This window comes from Mya arenaria, chromosome 5, assembly GCF_026914265.1.
Source record: "Mya arenaria isolate MELC-2E11 chromosome 5, ASM2691426v1".
NCBI lineage: Eukaryota > Metazoa > Mollusca > Bivalvia > Myida > Myidae > Mya > Mya arenaria.
In genome coordinates this window covers 57473361-57488494 of record NC_069126.1, presented here as the reverse complement: position 1 = coordinate 57488494, position 15134 = coordinate 57473361, and the positions used below count along the sequence as shown (strand labels likewise).

Here is a 15134-nt window from a genome sequence, read left to right as displayed (position 1 = left end):
TTTATGGAAAAAATCTTGTTTTGCATTCCTGAAAAGGTTAGATATAGATACTGTTAATATAGTATGTGGCTTCAAGACCACAAGCAAAGTTTTTATACATAATTGAAACACTTTCTTCAGCTAAGATATATTCAATATAACAAACCGACCAATAACACAGTTTAACAAGTTAATAAGTGTTCAAAGTAAACATAATTTTAATTTATATTTAATGGTTTCTGCCTAAAAATGCTGTTTAACAGTTTTATACCTTTTTGCATTAGAAAACTTATCTAATTTACGTCTCTTACGAAAATTTACGATATGATTAAAATTACATTAGGATATTTATCTACATCGTCTGGTCTGCAAAATACAGATTACAATAATTAAACAAGGCGCAACCGACCGATTTTATGTTTCTTTGGATAGGTATTGGTAGAAGAAAAGTGAATTAAACCACTATTGTTCATAGAGATGCAGTGTGGTTTCCTCAGGTAGAAGCGAGAGTCGTGATAGGAGTTGTCCGTTTGGTGGTCTCGGGGTCAGTATCAAACATCTCATCTCCAGTTGCAACGTGACGCATAAGGATGGCGAAAAATATCGCAGCAATCAGTAGTATAGTGATCAGAAACGACACGAAGAGAAACGTGTCAAGCTGTTGAAGGAAGTCTTCCCATGTATAAGACTCGTCCTCTGGATCGTGTCTGCCTGTCTCGATGTAGTGTTCAATGGGAGTCACCTTGTTGGCATTCATCCGTTGCATGTTGCGGAGACATGTGATAGGACACTGTTTGGAGCCAATTGCCGACACGAGCTTAGCTTGAATCACCGTGTAGAAAACCGAAACTACACTGAGACAAAGCAAGACGACAATCAACAGGATAAAGAACGAAATCTGCAAAGAGTTCTGCGGAAGGGTGTCGCTGATCACAGTGAAGAAGATTCCGTAGGATAAGAAAATCGTAACCGAGAACGACCCTTTCTCGCCCGAATGAATCGGCACAAGAAATACGCAGATGTTTAGGAAAGCTAGCATCATGAGAGGGGTAATCAATGTAAACGTCGCAAAATTGGCACGCCTCTGCAGGCGAAACTCTACATCGATGTACCAATTATTGTCCTTAATGTAGCGCTTGCGTGAAGCTCCAACAATAACCCAAGAGGGATTCTCTGAATACTCAGACATGTCGGTACCGAGGTAATGGTCAAGCTCTACGGTGTCCACCGTCTCATCTGCAGCGTAGTACGTGATCGTGCAGGTTTGTTCGTCAAACGGAAAGTACTGAATATCGACGTCACACACAACCCTGAAATGTGAATAACAAAATAAATACATACCAGCCCAAAACTTACTTTATTATCTTGTTAGTTTGATCAAGCGATGTAAGGGAATTGAACTAGACAAACGCTCACATACGCTGCGCGCACACATGCTCCTTCATAGAATGTTTCATAAACAAGGCAATGGGATTATCTAACTAATTAATATATATTAATCATTGTGTTTAGCAGACTTGTATGTATTAATTATTTATTTATATGCAGATGTTTACCTCTCAGCACGTCTATACTTGAGTTTTATTGAAAGTGTCGCAGTTCACATGCTATATATACACATAATGAACTAGGAAGCTATTATACACACTATGAACTGGGAAGCTATTATACACACTATGAACTGGTAAGCTATTATACACACTATGAACTGGGAAGCTATTATACACACTATGAACTGGGAAGCTATTATACACACTATGAACTTGGAAGCTATTATACACACTATGAACTGGGAAGCTATTATACACATTATGAACTGGGAAGGTATTATACACACTATGAACTGGGAAGCTATTATACACACTATGAACTGGGAAGCTATTATACACACTATGAACTGGGAAGCTATTATGCACTCGATGAACTGGGAAGCTATTATACACACTATGAACTGGGAAGCTATTATGCGTTTTAAACTGGTAAACTCTGTTGAGACAAATTAAATATTATTTTAAACATGTAAAATAATGTATACTAGGGCTCATACTAGCTTGTATTGACAACTCTTTGCTTAAATTGTGGAAATGATGTATTTGCCACATTCGTGGCCATCATGTGTCTAGCCCCTTTAACAACCCCTCAATACCCTCAATACCCTCAATGCTACATTTGAAATAAAAATAATGAACTCACGAGTATGTAGCCTCTGGTACCCACTGGACAAGGCCGTTCCAGGAAACCATCAAAATGTCCGTTTCGGGGCTGCCAACGCCACCATGTCCATCAAAGGACTAAAAAACACAAACACACTTAATTTTTAGTAAATGTATAGTACCATATAGATACTTTAGGATTACTGAAATATGTTTATGTTTTGATTTAAATCGACCGGTCAAAGAATATGTTAAATGATAAATACGATAGTAATAAACCAAACAAACTTTATACACATATGTGAACAAAAGAGTAAAATTAAATTTTCAATTATCTATAAAACCGTAAAGAAGAAAAACCTCATTCGGACGTGGTAGTAATTTTTTTTTCCAAAAAGTGTAAAAATGTGTGTAAAGGCATAACAACAAATCAACAAGGGACATTATAGACAGAACATATAAGACAATAAACACAGACCAAATATAATACCTACTTCAAATATTTTTTTATCGATAAAATTTAATGTTGTGGTAATTGCCTTGGGACAGATAGATAAAAGAGGTAGTTTTTCGCATAAAAGGAAAGGTTATGCCTGTTGTAATCGTCCTCACACCTGTTTCTAGGCAATGTAACACTTTAAACTATAAACCCCACAAACTTCAGCATGAACTTAGATAAGACAGTTTAAAGCAGAACAAATATAAACGATGGTTATATTTATTCGAAGACTCAACGGCCTTTATTTCAAACCAATTTGAATGTAATATATTTTAAGCATATTTATCCGTCGTTTAAATAGGTATATTATGTAATGCCTGTTTCCGATTTTATCACCATAATGGATGGCTGCAAGTATAGTTCAATTTTAGGTAAAATACAGGTATTTGCATTATCACGAGAACCAATAACAACGAACGCATTCAATGCAAGTCAATCAAACAAACAAACAAGACGAATATAAGAAATGACAACATCATTTCCAAAATCAAGATAAACATTGGAGAAAAAGAAAAAGTTATCGTCTGGTGTTTTTTGTTTTAAAACCTAGGAGGTCAATTGATTTCTTGTGAGTTTTGTTAGGTCATTGTTTTCTCTCCTCAACACAGTGGTGATTACTGAGTAATATTTTCTTACAATTAACTATGTTTGAATAATTTCGGATATACTTCGAGATTGATTTAAAAACAACACTTTTCTACCTTGTGGAGAATGATATTTGGAGTCCAAAGTTCATGCATATATGTTCTGACAAAAGATATGTATCCATAGCGTTTTGGACGCCACATCAATTGCTCATCCGTCCAACGTATTCGAAAGTATGCCATCATCGAAAGCCTTTGCTCAGAGGTGTCAAATTCGGTCACAGCCATAGGCACAAATTTAGTGTTAATATACAATGGTTTGGATTGATTTTGAACCGGGCGAATTCGAGGATCATATAAAGTTTGCGTACATTCGTTTTGCGATAAAACGCCCTGTAACACGAATTCCTGGCTGTTTGGTGGTCACGATTGTTGAAGGTAACTCAGTTGTAACCAGCGTTGTAGAAATTGATGCTCTGCTGACAAACCCGGTCGTCGAAGTGATTCCTGATTCTGTTGATGAAGTAATGGAAATTGTCGAGTCATTGGAAGTGTAAGTTGATCCGGTAAATGACGTACTTATGACAGTTGATTCAATAGTAGACGAAATGGTGTCAGTTGATCCAGTAATAGACGTACTTATGTCAAGTGAACCGGTTGATGACGTACTGATGTCAGTTGATCCGGTTGAAGATGGACTGATGTCAGTTGCTCCTGAAGTTGACAAAGTGATGTCAGTAGATCCGGTAGAAGGCGTACTATTTTCAGTTGATCCGGAACTTGATATATTGATGTCAGTGGATCCGGAAGAAGATGTACTGATGTCAATTGATCCGGTAAACGACACAGTGATGTCAGTAGATCCGGTAGAAGGCGTACTATTGTCAGTTAATCCGGAACTTGATATATTGATGTCAGTGGATCCGGTGGAAGATGTACTGAGGTCAGTTGATCCGGTAGAAGAGGTACTGATTTCAGTTGATCCAGAAGAAAACGTAGTGATGTCAGTTGATCCGGTGGCTGACGTACTGATGTCAATAAATCGGGTAGAAGACATACTGATGTCAGTTAATCCGGAAGTTAACATATTGATGTCAGTAGATCCGGTAGAAGGCGTACTGTTGTCAGTTAATGCGGAACTTGATATATTGATGTCATTGGATCCAGTGTAAGATGTACTGATGTCAGTTGATCCGGTAGACGAGGTACTGATTTCAGTTGATCCAGAAGAAAACGTAGTGATGTCAGTTGATCCGGTGGCTAACGTAATGATGTCAGTTGATCCGGAAGTTGAAATATTGATGTCAGTAGATCCGGTAGAAGGCATACTATTGTCAGTTAATCCGGAACTTGATATATTGATGTCAGTGGATCCGGTGGAAAATGTGCTGATGTCAGTTGATCCGGTAGAAGACGTACTGATTTCTGTTGATCCAGAAGAAAATGTAGTGATGTCAGTTGATCCGGTGGCTGACGCACTGATGTCAATTGATCGGGTAGAAGGCAAACTGATGTCAGTGGATCCAGAAGTTGACATATTTATGTCAGTAGATCCAGTAGAATGCGTACTCATATCAGTCGGTCCGGAACTTGATATATTGATGTCAGTGGATCCAGTGTAAGATGTACTGATGTCAGTTGATCCGGTAGAAGACGTACTGATTTCTGTTGATCCAGAAGAAAATGTAGTGATGTCAGTTGATCCGGTGGCTGACGCACTGATGTCAATTGATCGGGTAGAATACATACTGATGTCAGTCGATCCGGAAGTTGACATACTGATGTCAGTAGATCCAGTAGAATGCGTACTCATATCAGTCGGTCCGGAACTTGATATATTGATGTCAGTGGATGCGGGAGAAGAGGTACTGATGTCAGTTGATCCGGTAGAAGAGGTACTGCTATTTATATATCCGGTTGAAGATGTACTGATGTCGGTAGAGTTGGTGAACGTTGTGGTTGAAGTAGTAGACATGAACGTTGAAGTAGTGAGATTTGTAGAAGGGACGACAGTAACTGTAGTAATAGTCTCAGCTGTTGAATATACACTTGTCGAAGACGTTTATTTTGGAGTTGAACTTGGCTTTGTTGTTGAATCTGTAACTTGAGAAGTAATCGTTGAACTCGGCGCTTGTGAGGAAGTGACATATGTTGATGTTGATTCTGTTGTTACTGTGCTGTCGGTTGTTTCTGTGCTTGGCAATTCAGTGGCAGACGTGGATGGAGCCTCTATGGTTGTGGTCCCATAGTAATAGTTGTTCCCTCCATCATCATCACTACCGTAATAGTAATAAGGATAAGGAACAATCGGTGATGGTCCATAGCCGTAAGGGTTGAATATTGTCATCACGGGTCCTCGCGTTATTGCTAAAACAGGTTCTTCGGTCGTTATCGTTGGTCTATTGTTTCCTCCCGGCCGGCCACCTTTCGACATGGCACCGGAATATATGCAGCATGATAAATAAACTTGTAACAGTAACATGACTGGTCTGCGAGGAAAGAATATCCTTCTCTCTCCACTTAATTGGTCAGTCAATTAAAAAAAATCCAATTGGTTTAACAGTGTTTAAGCAAATCGGTTTCCAATATCACTGATCAACACTCCCGGTGTCTAAAATGAACGAGTTGAAGTGTCGCGATGAAAGTTAAGCAACCATGACATTTGGATATATTATGAAATTTAAGAAAACACGGGACCAATGCTTAATGTGGTTCAAACCTCTCGGTGGGGTATCACTATTTAAACAAAAGATATGACCGTTGCTTTTTGATATTGAAAACTATTCATACTTTGTGTTAACATTTACAACTGCCATATTCTACGAATGAAGGTCATACAACGTATACTCAGCTAAAAGAATCGGCGACACGAGTTTGACAATTGTTCTGCGAATAGAGGATAAGATTAGCAGTATTTTACTCGGCAAGAAAAATAGACTACAGGAGCCCTGTATAATAGCTTTTAATCAAAGAAAACTCACATGTGGTATCAATCAAAATCAATGTCAATCTTCAATTGTGTTTATTGAGACGACGTCCATATGGCAGTCAACGCCCCAAAAACCAAAAACAAGTTGCACTATTCTCAGTGAAAAGTACGATATTTAACGAATCTTATAGACAATGCGCACTCAATTATCGTTTTTTTTACACTTACAAAATTCTTGATCAAATATTAACAGATTTGTAATTAATTGAATTCTTGAAAGTTAGTGGCCAATTTATTTATGTAGGATTTATAATGGGGTGGATCCCACTAATGACAGACTAGCAACTTTGCAGACGTTTTCCCACAGTCGGTGGAGTTTTAAAATCAGATTCCCACAAATGATGTTATAGCTTCATCAGAGCTGCAAAAGATTTGGTAGGCGAAACACATTCCGCATTTTCGCGTTGTTTTAAATAAAAAAATACTATTTTTTCTATTACAGTAAATATTGTTTTTTAGAGGGATTATAATTGAATGTTTTGGCATGCACTTTTTTGACATTTATTTCTGACTATCGTTTATTCTTGTTTTTCAAATTTGAACAGTATACTGTTTAGACGATTGATCTCTATTTCACAGTGCAAAGAGGACCGTATTAGCCTATTAGAGTTACAAAAACCGTACAAGAAAGAAACACAGCTATATTTCCAAAGACTGAAGAATGCTTAGAATGTTCGAGCAAACAACCTTTTGAAACTAGAAACTTTAAAATTGATTGTATATTCCTTTTTTGCATCGTAATGAATGTAATCAATTTGATACATTTTAAATTCTAGGCTTGTCAACATGTGACCAAGTACTCATTGATTTGACCGACAATTAACTGAATTACTAATTAAGCTGGATGAAGAAGCAGTATTTAAAAACATATTTTAATAGTTGAAAAATATAGTTAACGTTTTACTAGGATGTAAAATAATTTCAGGCAATTGTCCAATGAAGTATGGTCGCAGGGAAATGACAATTATATTCCAATCCATTCCTTCGAGACTAAAACATATCAAAAACTGATTCTCGTAGTACACTATTGTACTGACAAAATCAACTTAAGATTATTTAAATTGATAAGGTTAGCGAAATGTGATAAAATATGTTCCTTTAAACTTGTTTTGTTTCCATCGTTTTACAAAAGTGTCACGATGATGCTCGTCGGTATGGTGATATGATCGAGTTTGGTCTTTATAAATTTGGAGGCACCATAGTACTCAAAAGAATGGTGTGTTGAGATTAATTATTCCCGCCCCCGGTGGGAGGGGGCCAAACAAGCAAACTCACATGCGCATGCTCACTATATATGTATGCGAGTATCGAAAATTTTTAACGAATATAAATAGACAATACCAATATCCAGAAGGATTTTAATGTCGTGCTAATAGCTACCCTGTAACGTTACTGTCGTGGACGTCATCATTAGCTAAACAACGTTCTTCAAATTTATTCTAAATAACGTCAACATTAATTTTGTTTAACAATATCACAACTTATAGCACGAACTAGTTGACGTAAACCAGTTTACTTTGTCTTTGTATTGGTCGTTTACGGGTGTCATTTTTGTCAAAGAAAGACGCATTAAAATAATTAATCATCTCTGGACCTGCCCTACCCTAGCATTATTCAGTCCAGAAAATGAAAATTTTTGTTTCTCCTTCACGAGTTCTGCATAACTATTTATTTCTGTTCATTTTGCAATACAAACTTAGTTATTATTTATGTTTGTATTATTCAAAAGACTTTAGACGCATTTCAATGACGATTTGAGCACATTTTTGTTATTTTGCTACATATTGTTTAAATTGCACTTTATCAAGGATTAAAAACGAACACATAAGTGAAAATAACATATTGTCATTTATGACGTGTATGATGGAGGAGGAGGAATGTCTGGCAGGGTAATCTGAGATAAAAAAAAACACATACACAAAAAACGATTTATGAATGAGTATACCATACCTTTAATTCGCAATGTTGCAAAATAAGGCGCAGTAAACAAATTCTTATAAAACACGTATTCCCTTCTGCAACACAAATACTGCTACTCGTTTAATCGTACCATTGGCAATAATGGTAAACTTGATGCCTGGTGACCCCATATAATATTGGTGTTATTTGAGGTATTGGTTGGTGGTAACAATTTCATGTATATACAGTTAATAACAAACACATCTGTTGTTTTTTGGTTTTTTTACTTGAACAGAAATCGGACATAAGTTGACAAGTTTAGCAATAATAATAAAACTTCAAAATATTTGAATCAATAAAGTGAGGAAAACAAACAGTTTTAGGTTTTTTATGCCTAAAAAAGATTTTAAATTACAGCTCATTGTTGGTTTTTAGAAAAGCACGCCAAATTGTATGCGAGCGAAATGTCATTTCGGAAATGACGTCGTTAAATTTGTGTCCTGTGCGCGCTGACGTTTAATTTAGAATTGATAAGGGCTAAAATTTCAAACTAGTGAAAAATATCAATATTTTTCCACTGTTTGGAACAGCGAAGTATGAGTTTCAGATCACTGATAAATCTCTATAAACCACCGGAAAACATAACATATTAATGTTTTCATTGGTAAGTTCCAGCAAATAAATGTAAAATTCAGGTTTTTTGGGACAGCGAAGCATTCTTTAAGAAAAGGTTATTTCCATTACACTATATATGTGAAGTGATAGCTGTTTACCCAATTACAAGATGTAAATATGTCAACATGGACGAAATGTTTGTTACGAAATACAGTCGAAATAGGGCTATTTATACATCTTTCAAGATAATGAGAATATTTCTCTTTAAGACTGCGAATACCACGCATATATATTCTTATTATGTTCACAACGTTTAAAATATATTGTTTTAGCATGTAGCGTATCACATGAAATGTTTCTCTATATTATTTCTGACTTAACATAGTAATTTTGTGTAATTTGGAAGTTTCGATGGAAAACCAAGCATGAATGTGTTTTTAGGTAGGGTAGGTCTCGAATTTAGAAGCGGGATAATAACGTAGAAATATTCAAATAACTCACCTAATTTGTGTTATTTTGCAATACTTCCTGTGTGTTCGATACCATTTGTGTGTAAGGTGACAAAATTGTTTCACCACAATGAATTAGACACCAATTTCACGGGTGCAAAACAGTGCCTACAGCTCTGTATATAAAAAAAGTTTCAATGACACGGAATAGAAAGAACGGATATCATCGTTTAAACGTAAGAATGACTCGTTATTTTGTCTTATATCACAATTATGAGGGCTTCTTTGAGAAATCGGGGAATGAAGTGCCATATAAATATATTTAATCTTAACACGTATTTCGGTTATATTGTAAATATATTGTTTATGGAGTTATAAGACCGATTCTCCCATCAAACACATGTATGTTTACAAACGAAAGTAGAACATTTTCACCAATTTTCAGCTGAATTTCACCCAAGAAGCTTACATTTAAGATAAAACCAGTATTATCGAGTGCTTTAATTTTGTCGGGAATAAAAATGTTTCGCACCCGTGAATTTAAGGCACAATGGCAACTATTGAGACAGCTGAAGACGTCAAATTCTTACTTCGTCGTGTTTACTTGCATAATGTTAGGCTCATTAAGGACGGAGAATTTCTCATAACTTCGAATTTTCGAAAAACTTATCTCCAATCATCCAACCGAAAACTAATTGCTCAATGAAATGTTAACTATAGCACAAATGCAGAAGTAATTGTTTTACTGCAAACTTGTTTATGTACACAATGATATGTTTCAAATATCACTTAGAGTCAACAAGGTACAAACATGGATTATATTACTGTATATTAAGTATACTGTAAGTAACAGGGGAGATCACTGAGTTGGAATGTGCAAATTAAAGCAAATATCGCTTCTCAATCTTGCTCAATAAAAAGAATTGTATTTACAATAACAATAGCCTAGCATACATTTTAAATATATAACACGACCACAAGTGTGCAAATTGTAGGTTACAAGCCGTCTTTGTATGGGTTCGGATCTTGAAAGTAATACCCATAAATTATTTAATAATCATTTTTGTAAATCTAGATCATCTACTCGACAAAAATGTTGTTGTTAAATAAATCACTCTTAACGGCATAGTTATTCAAAACTGCGTTTAGTATGTGTTTTAAACAGTATCTGGTGTTCTTCTTTAAATAAGGCGTCCTTCATAATACTTCCGAGTTATATGGGTAGTTTTAGGATGCCAGTTGGATTTAAGTCATACAATATAGTTTCTGCGTAACAGACTCACTGGCAAAAAAGAGTTTCGGAACACGACATACAAACATATATTTAATGATGGTCCAGCTTTCAAAACAGCGAACGTTGTCAAAACGGTGGGGTCATTGGCTATAGTGAGCGATGTGTCTAAAAAATTTGAGCGTCTCGAAATACACGCCCTTACCATGCCTCACTAATTTTATTCCACGGCATATCAAAAGGGAGATTAGGAGCTGAGTGTGTGTAATTTTTGTGTAGATGAGGTGGAAATTTAAATCCAGTTTGATGAACATTCTTTAAGGGGCCAAATAGAAATTGAGCCGGTATGAATTCTTATGGCACGTACATTTGACCTTGAACTGTTACCTTGACCTTGTACTGATGCACCATGTGTGTGGGTTCCGCATATCGTGTATATGTGATTACCATTTTATCCGAGTTTCATGAATATCTTTCCATGGGTTTTGCAGATATGACTAGAAAATTGCATCTTGAACTGCGACCAAGCATTTGAGCTGATAATGCCAGTAATGCCTGATAGTGCCTGTAATGTGGGTTCTGCACGTCGAACCGATGTAGTGAACATAATCCGATTTTCACGAGAACTTTTCAAGGGGTTTCTATGGGCCGAACATATAACCTTGGTGATCTTTAGATGAATTTAGGAGTTATCGAGAAAATATGAAATATATTGGTGTAACCTTTCAGATGTCTTGACTTTAAACCAGAGCGCTTGAAATGTTTTATGAAAATCCTTCCATACGTTTTGAAGATAAGGAGCGGAGATGCGAATGTGTTACTGAGAGACGGACTGACAAAAGTCCGTGCTTAAAACAATTGTTCTTACCCACATTACGTGAGTCGAGACGTATCCTTTAGGGCGTTTTTGTTGGTTATAAACTTGTTTCGGTTTTATATCGGTTTCATAAACTGTGCATTTGTTGTTACAGTTTCAAATAAAACCAAAACCAATTTTATCGTTTTTTTAAGAAACCGGTTTTCAAAACTATCGAAACCCCTACCGGAGGCGGTTTCATCGGTTCGCTCCATCCGAAAACTAGTTTACTTTGAAACCAACATGGCGGAAAGTGATCAACCACCTTTGCTGAACTCAATCCTTTTGATAACAATGCCTTACAATGGGCAAATGAGCTAAATGATTAAGGTTATATTTAAAATTAGAAATAATGTCTACATGCAGTGGCTCCACCATATTGTTTAAACTGTACACAAAACCATTCATATGTTACTTCAAGCCAAACTATCAAAACCGAGTTCGAAACTGCTGAAACCATTGACACCAAAACTGAAACTGGTTTGGTATTAATAAAAACGCCCTTAGATTGATTTTAATACATGCTTTATTTATTGTTTATTTTTGTTTATAACGGCTTTTATCATACCTTTTGAATGACGATATTCGGAGTCCAGACCTCTGCAGTAGCGAATTTAACGGTGTCTATGAACCTGTTAAATTTTGGTCGCCACATCATCTGCTCATCTGTCCAACGAATTCTGAAGTAGCCAAGCATCGAAAACCTTTGTTCGTATGTGTCAAAGTCAATCAAGCTGACAGGTACAAACTTAGTGTTCACATATAGTTGATGTGTTTGATTCTGGATCGGTCTTATTCTGTGATCATAGTTTTTAAGCAAACGTCTGTATATTAATTTCGCAACTTCAAATGTAGTCATTCGAACCCGTTTTAAGATCGGCGCCGAGGCTTTTGTTGTACTTGTTACTTCAGTTGCCGACGACTGAAGTAAATTGTGTGAAGTATTCGAAAGCGTAGGTGAGGATGGCATTTCTGCAAATATAAGTGTTTTCGTCGTTTCTTCAACAACACTGTTTGTAGTGCTTGCAGGCGTACTTGTCTCAGTTTTCATACTCTCGTCGACAGAAGTTGAACTGTGGGTAATACTTGATTTGGATGTCAAGTCTTCAACTGAACTGTGCGTAGTAACTAAAGACGTTGTGCCTGGAGATGTTTCTGTATGAGTAATCGTCGTGCTTGCAGGCGTACCTGGCTTGGATGTCGTCGTTTCCTGAATTAAAGCGAGGGTTGTGCTTGCAGGAGTACTTGGCTGGGTTGTCGTCGTTTCTTGAATTAAATGGAGGGTTGTGCTTACAGGCGTACTTGGCTGGGTTGTTGTCGTTTCTTGCATCGAAGCGAGTGTTGTGCTTGCAGGCGTACTTGGCTGGGTTGTCGTCGTTTCCTTAATTAAAGGGAGGGTTGTGCTTGCAGGTGCACTTGGCTGGGTTGTTGTCGTTTCCTGAATTAAAGCGAGGGTTGTGTTTGCAGGTGCACTTGGCTGGGTTGTCGTCGTTTCTTGAATTAAATGGAGGGTTGTGCTTACAGGCGTACTTGGCTGGGTTGTTGTCGTTTCTTGAATTGAAGCGAGTGTTGTGCTTGCAGGCGTACTTGGCTGGGTTGTCGACGTTTCCTGAATTAAAGCGAGAGTTGTGCTTGCAGGTGCACTTGGTTTGGGTGTCGTCGTTTCTTCAATTAAAGTTTTGGTAGTGCTTGCAGGAGTATTTGACTTGGTTGTCGTCGTTCCTTTTTTTAAAGTGAGGCTTGTGCTTGGAGGAGCTAACGTTGTCTTGGTTGGTGAAGATGTTAAACTCGATGGTGTCCCTTTGTTGTAATAGTAATAGTAGTACGAGTAGGTGTCTGACTTGTAGTTGTAGTCGTTACCAATTATTTCTTCAGCATAGTAGTTGTTGTCTATAGGTATGCTACTAATGGTCATTTCGCCGCCTCCTTTTCCTCCTCCACCTCCTTTTTTCGAATCATAGTAAATATCGTCCGCGACCATTTTCCTAAGTACATCTCCACCACCACCACCACCACCTTTAGGTGCCATACGAATTTCCGTTGTATTTATGATTAAGAGTACGAAAGTCACCCACAAAATCATGATGTCGTTCTTTGAATGAATGTACAAGGTATCTTCATATAGTAACCTCACCAAAAGTCATATCGAGGATAATACTGTTAAAAGAAGTCTTTCAGAGATCAAATATTTCTGTAAACGTATTTGACAAAAAATATATTGGAAGTTTGTAGGAGGAGTTTCGGAAAGGTTTTCGATTTGGTGTAACTTGACAAAACTAAGATGTTTGATTACGAATCCTTTAAAGCGCCGCTTGGTATAAATTAATTCTGGACAATGTCGACAATGTTGACGCATTCATCGATGAACAGGCCAAAACAAACAAACACCACTCGTGTCACCGTTAATTGTTTGGCTACTGAACTGGTCTCAGTAACTTCATTGTATTATAATATAGCGGAACTTGTAATTTCGAGCACAGTAAGTATTTACTCTAATGTCGAGGACCTTCCTATATTTAAACAGGTACATGTATTATGTGTAAGTAATTGTAACTTTAATAATTCGTTAAAACAAACACTTCGGGTTCCATACTTCAAGTTATAATTGAAGTTTAACAATAACTTATAATATATACTAGAGTGACAAGTGCGCCAGAACTAAAATGGATATGAACTTGATTAAAAGCAAATATATCGAAACCTGACATACAACAGCGGAGGAGTTAAACATGTAATTATGGTCTCAACCTCACATTTGTAAGAAGAGAAATAACAACGCTTATAGATAGAGCATTATTATATAGTTATGAATTACGTCGCCACCATATAATGACATCATTTTATATTTTTGATATATTTACAACTAATGTAATTAATATAAAAAATTGTGCCGTTACGTCATAGATTGATAGAGAATATTTTTGTTTCTTTTTCTTTTATGCCTATATTCGGAGTTTTTAAAGTATTTTTAATTGACGTTTTTGAAAATAGTGTTATTTGCACCGCTACCCGTGGGACGTCCCTCACGCAAAATTATACCAGATGACGTAGCGGTGAAGTTTCTATTTCTTGTTCGTTGAGAAAAAAATCTTCGATGTTCCTTTTATATTTCGCTCGTTTAGAAGTGCAACCATTTTATAAACATTGATAAATTAAGTTTTATTAATGCATCTTTGTTTAAAAAATAACGAAAACAGGTTTATTTTAAACAGGGCATGAACACATTTTATAACGCCGCCATTTATTGAATGAACATTTGAGAGGTGGAACGTGTTAGCAAAACAATTGCGGATACTCATTGGATATTACACCATTTTACTAAGTTTTAGAGTTTGTATCAAATCATCTCACCGTCAGAGACCAGTCTAATTCGCTTGAAGACAAGTCGATTTCCAAGAAAGAGTGACGACCACGTTAGGCTGTTGACAAATTTTGAGGCGGGGGTGGGGTAAAAGAATCATCAGTTTATCTGTTAATTGTCATGTGAATATTTCCGGGAAGTCCGTATTACGTATTACAACGACAAGCAGTTCAATCTATATTTGAACGATGATAAAATATTATATTTCTGTTCGAGCAGTTGTTTTGTCGGTAAAATAGGGAAGCAGATTCCACCCAACAACTTGAGTTAAGAGTAGCATATGGTGATGACACTTAAATAGGATACTTATGTATATAATGAGGTACATTTTGATAGCATTTTGGGTCAGTAGGTTCAAAGTTGACGGAGCTGTTAAAGAATAAAATGTTCCTGTTTAATAACGTGAGTTAGGATTAGCATAATTATACACTCGTATTGTGTAATGAAGCTTCAAATTAACTTAATTTAAATAATCTTAAATTTGATGAGGTCTAGGTAAAAGTCGTTGTTACAATTTAT

General features: G+C 36.4%; 1 protein-coding gene across 1 annotated transcript; it reads right to left on the bottom strand.

Moving 5' to 3' along the window:
* Positions 1-472: 472 nt before the first annotated feature.
* Positions 473-13283, bottom strand: LOC128235814 (uncharacterized). The gene is made up of 3 exons (XM_052950607.1): positions 11823-13283; positions 2173-2270; positions 473-1289 (listed from the first exon to the last, which is right to left on the bottom strand). The coding sequence occupies exons 1-3, from the start codon at positions 13281-13283 to the stop codon at positions 473-475; spliced, it is 2376 nt and encodes a 791-aa protein (XP_052806567.1).
* Positions 13284-15134: the final 1851 nt, after the last annotated feature.